A 9,330-nucleotide genomic window follows, 5' to 3' on the forward strand; every position below is an offset into this window, starting at 1 on the left:
ACACACACACACACACACACACACACACACACACACACACACACACACACACACACACACACACACACACAGTCCTTGGCCCCTCGCTCTTTCTCAGACCTCTCCCTTCTCTCCTTCTCTCCAGGCCTGGCCAAACTGGTGAAATTCTAGTAAGTTAGAATTAATCGGTCAGCCGGTCAGGACACCTAGGTCGGCCCCTTCAAGGAGCCACTGGGGGAGCGGTGGGGTACTTTAGACTCTCATTTTAGGCGACGGAAGGAGTTTCATCTAGAGATGCGATTCTAGCTCTGGGTCCAGGCGCCGGGAGACGGTGGAGATGGAATCCGTGCGGCTGCAGGTACACCGAAGGAGTCCCGGTGGGAAGCGACTCGCAAGAGCGCGACTAAGACCCGCAACGTGGCCAGGGGTGGCCAGGGGCGGGGCGGAGGCCCCGAGGGGGCGTGACCAACTCTAGGGCAGGAGGCGGGGCGGAGGCGGAGGCGGGGCGGACTCGGCCTGCGATATCCCCTCGCCCAGCAGCCCCAATCCCGCGCCCCGACTTGTTACCTCTGTGGGAGGCGGAGGCGAAGGCCGCCATGGTGCTGCGTGCGGTCGTGTTCGAGCTGGACGGGGTCCTGGTGCTGCCATCGGCTTCCGGCGCCCTCCGCCGTGCCGAGGAGGAGTTAGCGGTGCCCGGGTAAGGCGACCCGGCGCCGGGCCTGCGCGGGTGGGTCGGTGCGGTCGAAGGTAGGATCCCTGCTGAGAAGCTGCCTTTCGGGACTTCCAGCCTTGGTTTCAGATTGTTGTGGTTTGAGAGCCCTGCTAAAGGTTAAAACAATTACCGTGCACTAAAATACCAGTCTGTGTTGGTAGATACATTGTCTTTCTAAATGCTAATTACACTTCGCCAAGGACTCCAAAATTGCCCTCGGTAGTGAAACCTTTTCCCAAGAGAGAGGAATTACTCGCTGAACTGGCTGCTGCCAGCCTAATCTTATGTGATGGAATGGGTCTTAAAGAGGAGCGCTGAGATTTTGAAGAGAAAAAATTTCTGTCCTTTGTAGATTTACTTTAACAGCAAACTAGAGAAACAGCCCCATTCACTGGGAACTGGTAAACTAGGAAGCATCACCAGTAAACGTGATGTTCAGGATAAGAGTTCAGTAACATCAGAAAATACGTGTTATAATAAGTGAAAAAAATCTGGGTTTGCACCGCAGGTGGAGCCACGGACCATACCCGGGGTGCGCCAGGCCCCGGGTGCGCCGTGAGCGTGTGGGGGAGACGCCCGGCCTTCAGAGATCCAGTTCTTAAGGGGAAACGGCAACATCCCTAGGTCAGGGGTGGAAGGTGTGGGGGAATTAAAGAGGGAGGAAAAAAAAAAAATGAGTGAAAAAGATCAGACCCACCAGACGGTAAAACTATTTATACAACATGGTTTCAACTTTGGAAAAAACTACATGTAGAAAATGGAAGAAAAATGTCTAAATATCCCTGGGATTATTAATTCCAGGTGAGATTATGAGTGAAATTGTAATGGTTAATAGAACAAAATCTTTATAAACATAGTACTAATGTATAGCAAATTATACCAATTAAGTAAACGGCTCAAATTTCTAAGGGTGAAGGCCCAATGTCCGCAAATTTCTGCATATTCATCTTAATGTTAACTTGATTTCACCTAAATATTACCCTGTTAGGAGAGAGATATTAAATACTCTTCCCCTTCCAAAACATCATAATACTTTCAGAGGTGGAAAGGAAGCAATTCGATTTCTCAATTATTTTTACCCATTGCCATGAATCTGATATTAGTTTTATTGCAGTTTAGGCTAACGTAGGTGCTCTAAAGCAGTGATCCCCAAACTGTTTGGCACCAGGGACCAGTGTTCCTATGAGAATCTAATGTCTGATGATCTGAGGTGGAGCTGAGACAGTGATGCTAGCGCTGGGGAGCGGCTGCAAATACAGATGAAGCTGCTCCGCTCTCCCATCTCCTGCTGTGTGGCCTGGTTCCTAAGAGGTCTTGGACAGGTATCAGTTTGAGGCCCAGGGACTGGGGACTTTTGCTCTAAAGGACCCAGTGAGTTGAATTTGCTAGGTTCTAGAACATTGCTGGTATTGTCCAATAAACCTTTTTGCCAGAAAGTCTGTGGTTGAAACATTTCTTGGATCAGTGATTGAGAAGTTAAGACCAGCTGCTAATGAATCTGATTGTTCCCTGATTGTCAGATAACAGCTTGATATTTTCTATCATTTTACAATTTCTTAGTGAGTAGGACCAGGTCTCATTTCTTTCCTGTATCCTCTGTAGCATCTACTGAAATGTTGTGGGCATGAGTACCATTTGGTGGGTGGTATCCAGAAAGATTTTTCTTTCTACCTCAGAAACAACAACAACAACACCAATCCATCACATGGCACACTTTAACTCCAGAACATAATTTACAGAATCATTAATCTTTAAAATTAAAATTTTGGACTTATTCTCTCTGGCATCACTGAAAATGCATTTCAGTTTTTAAACATTGGCATAAGGTGGAAGAAACTCACAAAAGGAAGTAATCTTCAAAACACTGAACTCCATTTCATGCAATTAGCCCAAAGAGCAAAGTAAGAAAAGACACAACTTAAAGTATTGGCAAAAGGACAGTACACATTCTAAAATATTTATAAAGATCGTATACAACAGGGTTCCTTAGCCATCAGTTTTTACTTTGTTGCTCTAAATCACCTCGGTTGAATTATAGGTCCTTTCCACTTGAATAACTGATCAGATATCAGTATAGGGATTAAAACCCTTCCAGCAAGATAAAAGAAATGATTCACATTTAAAATAATGTACTTTTCATAAAACTAGCAGCACTTCATTCTACCAGGATATTCAACTTTGGCTTCATCGACTGGTCAGAAACAAAGGACATTGCATACAGGTCCAAAACAAATTCTTCTGCAAGGGAAATGTGAGATTACAATTTTTCCTTAATAACTAATTATTTCCCCCTTAGGTGGTGAATGAAATTACTGGAATGTCACCTTCGACGATAGAGAGGGAAAGCGGGCTGAATAGGGCAGTAGCTTTACAGAGGGGTGTTCTACGGCGGTCAGGGTTGACAGAGGTGCAGCTAGATTTAAGGCATTTAAGGTAGGTAGCAATGGGATAAGGGGTGGCTATAAACTAACTCAGTTGTAGGAGGCAGTGGGGTCCCACCAGGAGAGAGAGTGTATGCGTGTAGAGTGCTCGATGGACAGGGCGGGTTTAAGTAGACACAGGGGAAAGGTGCAACCCCTTTTAATAGCTTATCCTGTTAAGTCTCAGGAGGAGGTGGTTTTGTAAAGTCAAAGTAAAGGTAGGGACAGTCAAGAAACTACTAACAGAATAACTATGGGATCATCCAAGGCAGGCACTGGATGGCCATCCAGCATTCAGATAGATTCCAGGAGGAGGCTAAAGTTTGAAAGCATTGTATCATAATACCTCTATGCCAAAGTTGTCCATTTAAAAGAGTTAAAATGACAAAAATGAGGAGGTACTGTATAGTTGAATGTTTATGATAAGGAAAAACTAGAACATACAATTTAAAACGTAGGGAAGGTGACCGGCTTGTCGTGAGAGGGTTAAGGTGGTTAAAATACCCAAGAAATAAATGTTATAGTAACTATGAAATAAACATAATAATTATGCATAGCAAGGGTTGACTTTACTGGCCCAGTCCCAGATCCTGAGACAAGCCATCTGCTTTGAGTGCCATCTGCTTTTTGTCTGAGCAGTTGTCTTGGAAAACTCTCATTTGAGGTCTCCTCTAGGCTGGGGTGTTCAATCAGGTGATGAGGCATTTTTTAAATGAAAAACATAAATTCATATGTCAATACCTTTTAACTTTGCGATGCAGGGTTTAGTTAACAATATTCCAGCCAGGCTGGAGGGAGTCCTAGTGCAGATATTCTTTTCAGTGGATCATATCTCAGGTCGTAGGCCATGATATTCGATGTCTTCATCTCCCAGAATTACGCTGTGAAAAGATTGCTCTACGAGCTTGTATTAATTTTAAGGGCCTTTATAAGATCTTTGCAATAAGTTAGAAGAATTCCTTAACAAGGCAGGTTTGCACATTCCTTCATCTAGCCTCTTAGGTCTTCTGGTAACAGTTTTTAAAAAGAGACAACCTATGTTTACCGAAGGGGATAGATCTCAGATTAAGCAATACCAAGGGAAGGGTGTTAGGCCAACGCAGGTTAAGATTCAATAAATTTTACCAATTGAATTTGAACTACTTCGTCGTTTTGTTTTATAAAACCAGAGGACTGGGGAACCAGAGGAAAGCCTGTGATACCGGCCAAGTTTTGCTCACCTGGTATATAATTTGTCTTGCAGAGTCGCTATGGAGCTCTGTGAGGATTTTCCAAGTAGGAAAAAAATCTCTTCCAGAAGTTTTTTAAAACTGCTGTGGCTGTAGCCCTTTGACATAGGCATGCTTCTACCCAAAGAAAATACATACAAATCATCATTAATACATTTTTATTCTTGAAGGTGGGGCAAATTGGATTGAAATCCACTTTCCAAAACTTAAATAGGCCTAATTAGTTTATTTCCCCCTTTTGTTCATGTTGACAATTAAAGAACTCGCAAGCAATTACAGAAAGTTAAATGGTTAGAAGCAAAATTTAGCTTTTTTAGTATTAAGAAGATTTGATTTACCTAAGAAATCAAAGACCTGATGATACAAAGCAGAGGAAATAATTTAATAAAGTGTAAAATCTTCACTTTCCCTTTATAATTTTCTAATGAGAGTATACCAACCGTATAGGAAAACTTTTGTCCGTTCAAGAAATTCAAATTCCAATTCTGTGTTAACGTACTCTAAGATAAGTCCATTTCAATCTTGGATAGTTTGACCACAAATGAGATTTTTTTTTCAAGATTCATTCTTCATGAACCTTCTGCAACATACATAAACCTTCAAGTTTCTTAGACCTTTCAGCTTTTGTTCTATCTTTTTCTTTCTTATTCTAGAACAATCGTTTTACTCTCGGACTCTCTTTTTACTCAGATTATATTCTTTTTCTTCAACAAAAATGTATTTTCATCCCTCATACCTACTTTACTAAGCACACGTATCTTCTGTACTATACGCAGTCATCTTTAATAGCCATATCCTAATCAGGCGTCATCACAAATGTCTGGATTTTAATCTGAGGCATCTCGTGCCTGTCCAGCCTTGTGAAGCGACACACTGAGGTCTCCAAACTTATTATCCTGGTTTTCCATCTGGTCTGCTAGCCTCGAAACCAGCAGAATGGTGGACAACTGCATGTCCTCCTTAATTAAACATCCTTAAGCTAGCTTTTATTTGCTAAAGATTAATCCCAGATGATGTGTACTTGAAAAGCAATTGGGTTAGTTTCTGTTATTTCTTCAATTTGTATGAGTGCACATTTGTTTTAGGCCAATCGAACAGGGCTCCTTTATAACCTAATTTTGAAATTACAAATCAATCAATACCATCCAATGGTAGAAATATGACATATCTATAACATATATTCATAGACAAACAAACATACAGATAAACACAAAGATTTCATAGCTTTCATTTTAAAACACTAATTTTTTTATTCCAGGCATAACACAAAACTCAAAAGAAAAACTAGATCCAAATTATGTTTTCTAGCAGATGAACTAAATTAAGCTTTTGCTCAGATGGCCTAAGTTTTTGCATACTGTAAGAATTCCTTTAAAGCCTTCTTTAAAGTAAAAAAATACATTCTATTGTCTCTAAGAAACCACCGATGCAGAATCAAAACAAGGAAAAAAATTCTCTCTTTTTTTTTTTTTTTTTTTTAAGGATGTGTTTAAGTCCCTTGGAGCAATGCTTTGTGCAGAGGAGCTGAAGGCAGTACAGACCTCATGTTCAGTCTTGATTTTGTCCCTTATGCGGCAAAGCCGGAAGCACCTCCAGTTGAATAGTCTCTGCTGGGCGAACCCCCACGAGCTACTTCACTTATGAGCGTATTTATATTTAATTTATGGTCTCATGTCCCCAGCTGCATTCCTCCTTGTGGGCACAGATCCCAGCTTGAACATTGCATGTCCCCATCCATGGCAGAATGCCTTTCTATAGCAGTTTGTCCATGGGTATAAATAGTGTCCATCCCTTATATGCCACTGTGATGAAGTCACTGGAACGTTCATAATGTTGCTTCTCTGTGCCTTCCAGAGGCTTTCTGAGTGAGGCTTTCAAGAGAGGAGGCCCAGATGGTTCCAGTGTCCGCCTCATGACGGGAGAGATCACATTTTCCCAGGTAAGGGTACACCTCATTGACCCCCATAAGAAGACATTCTGTGCCAAAATGCCCACCTCCTGCATTGACCATATTCCTCAAAGGGTAGAGCCGTGTCTGCTTTACCCATTTACCCCTATGGTACTTAACTCACAAGGCTAGACTGTAGGCCTGGAGACAAAGAGACATTTCAGACTGGTATGTTGTCTTTTTGGACCAAGCAGAGGGACATGCTCCAAAGACTGGGAAATTTCCAAACTTTTGAAGATCTATGCCAGAGAATTGCAACAGCTATAGTAGCTCTTTTTTTTTTAATGTAAACTGTGGTAAAACACATACCATAAAAATGACCATCTTGATTATTTTTAAGTATATGATTCAATGTTGAATATATTCACATTGTATAACCATCACCACCATTCCATCTCCAGAACTCTTTTCATCTTGAAAAACTGAAATTTTATACTCATTAAACAGTAACTCTCTGCTCACCACTCCCCACCCCATAACCTCTATTGAACTTTCTGTTTCTATGTATTTAGCTATTATAGTACCTTATTTAAGTGGAATTATGCAATATGTATTTTTGTGTAACTGGCTTATTTATTTAGCATAATGTCTTCAAAGTCATCCATGGTGTAGCATGTGACAAGATTTCCTTCTTGTAGCCTATGATGAAGGCTACTTAGGTTCCACCTGTCTTTCTTTTAATTCATACACAACATTTTGTTTGTCCATTCATCTATTAATAGACACTTGGGTTGCTTCCACATTTCGGTTATTGTGAAAAATGCTGCTATGAACAGGGGCATACAAATATTTGTTCGAGAATTTGCTATCAATTCTTCTGGGTATATATCCAGAAATGAAGCTGCTGGGTTGTATGATAGTGCAATTTTTAATTTTTTTGAGAATCTACCATATTGTTTCCCATAGTGGCTGTACCATTTTACATTCCCCCAACAGTGCACAAAAGTTCCAATTTTTTCACATCCTTGCCAACCTATATTATTTTCTGTTTTTTGTTTTGTTTTGTTTTGTTTTTGTTTTTGTTTTTTTTCCCATGGTAGTCATCATTAGAGTAGCTGTTTTCAGACAGGGCTGGCGGGGTGGGGGATGGAGGTGGGAGGAGGGTGCGGCTGTTAATTGGTAACTATATTAGTGGGTAGACTTTGGGGTCAGAGATCAGGATTTGAATCATAGCTCCTACTTACAGACTGGCTACAGCAAGTTGCTTAACCTCTCAAAGTTTCAGTTTTGTCATCTGTAAAATGAAAGTGATAATACTATCTATTTCATGGGTTGTTATAAAGCTTGACAAATGCTTAGCACGGTGCCTGCCACAAAGTAAATGTTCAAAAATAATAGTACTATTGTTACTACAATCTCATTATTATTTAATAAAGTAATCAAGATTGAAAACCATTTGGATTTTAGTTAGTGCCTCGAAGAAGAAAGAGAATCTACTCTATAAGCACGCAGATAAAACTGTATATTTTTTTTAAATTTTATGAATTAAAAACACCTATGGGTCTGTCAGAGAACTTGGGGCCTACTATAATAGGAAGCAAGAGCCCACCTTTTCTGTGATAGTAAGTGTGGTCTTAGAATGGGGAGTATAAGGAATTACAGTCATTTTAAAACGCTACCTTTCACACACACACACACACACACATTGTGGCAACTGGTGAATGAAAACCGGAATGATGCTATTGGGAATAAATGTTACTGAAGCTCGAATCAATAAAAAAGCTGCAGTAATATTGTTGGAAGGTAAGGAAAGAAGGAACTATTATGTATTTTCAATGAACATAGGAATTATAGAGGGGATTTCTAGTAATTGCTATGAAAATCTTATACCCATTCAGACTTCTTCTGTCTGTGTATAGTTTCTAGGAAACACAAACTGCTTAGAAGAAGAGGTCTGAAAACCAAATTACGCTATGATTAAGGCTACTTCGGTTCCATTTATCTTTTAAAAAGTTGTATCTTAGAAATAAATGTCATCTTTTACCTTTTCATTTATGTGTGCCTTACAAACAAAGAGTACACCAAGTGTACAGCTTGATGAATTTTCACAAATTGAATATACACTCATGTCGCCAGCACCCTGATCAAAGAATGAAACATTGTCAGCACTGTAGGCACCCAGCTATGCTCTTTCTACACACTACCCCTCCAGGAGCAACTACCATCCAGACTCGAACCTATAGATCGCATCTGCCTATTTTGTACATTATGTAAATGGAAATGAAATGCGTATTTCATTGTCTGAATATACTCTAATCTCTATCCATTCTGCTCACCCCACCCCCTAAGTGAGATGGAAAGGCATCGTGAGGATTTGAGCAGCAAAGTGTTGTTATCTGACTTACATTTTAAAACCTCACTCTGGCTGCTGTGTGAATAGACCAAGAGAGCAAGGATCGTTATACAAAGACTATTAAGGAAGTTATTGGAAATTCCAGGAGAGAGACGATGGTGGCTTAGACGAAGGTGATATGAGTAGAGGTGGTAAAAAGCGGTCAAATTCTGGGAATATTTTGATGATAGATCCAGTGGGTTTTCCTGATGGATTGAGTGTAAGGCGTGATAGAGAAGTTAAGGATGACTCAGGTTTCTGGCCAAAGCAAACTGGAAGTATGAGTTGCTGTTAATTGGAAGAGGGATGACTGCTGTGGGAGCTGGGAAATCAGGTACTTGATTTGGAGTATTTTAATTTGAAATGCCTATTGATATCCAAATACAGTGTGGAATAGGCAGCTGGATATACAACCCGGGGTTCAAGGAAGAGGTTCAGGCTGAAAACGTGTGTGTGTGTGTGTGTGTGTGTGTGTGTGTGTGTGTGTGTATTTTTTCCCCCCACAGTATATAGATGGTATTTTTTAACACTATTGGACTCAAAATGATCATGGAGAAAGGGAGTATAAATGGCGAAGAGAAGGGGCCAGCATCCTGAGTACTCTTAATGTTAAAGGTAAAGTTCATGAGGAGGACCCAGCAATCGGAGGTGAAGAATGTATCTCCATTGATAAGAGGAAAATCAAGAGAGTATGGAGTCCTAAAATCAAG

General features: G+C 40.6%; 1 protein-coding gene across 1 annotated transcript in view; it reads left to right on the forward strand.

Moving 5' to 3' along the window:
- Positions 1-469: 469 nt before the first annotated feature.
- Positions 470-9,330, forward strand: part of EPHX2 (epoxide hydrolase 2) — a 55,416-nt gene continuing 46,555 nt past the window's right edge. The window contains exons 1-2 of the mRNA XM_023530770.1: positions 470-676; positions 6,195-6,279. Of these exons, the coding sequence (XP_023386538.1) occupies positions 576-676; positions 6,195-6,279 (186 nt within the window). The 5' untranslated portion in view covers positions 470-575. The remainder of the gene's footprint in view (positions 677-6,194; positions 6,280-9,330) is intronic.

Source organism: Pteropus vampyrus, unplaced genomic scaffold (assembly GCF_000151845.1).
Source record: "Pteropus vampyrus isolate Shadow unplaced genomic scaffold, Pvam_2.0 Scaffold53, whole genome shotgun sequence".
Taxonomy (NCBI): Eukaryota; Metazoa; Chordata; class Mammalia; order Chiroptera; family Pteropodidae; genus Pteropus; species Pteropus vampyrus.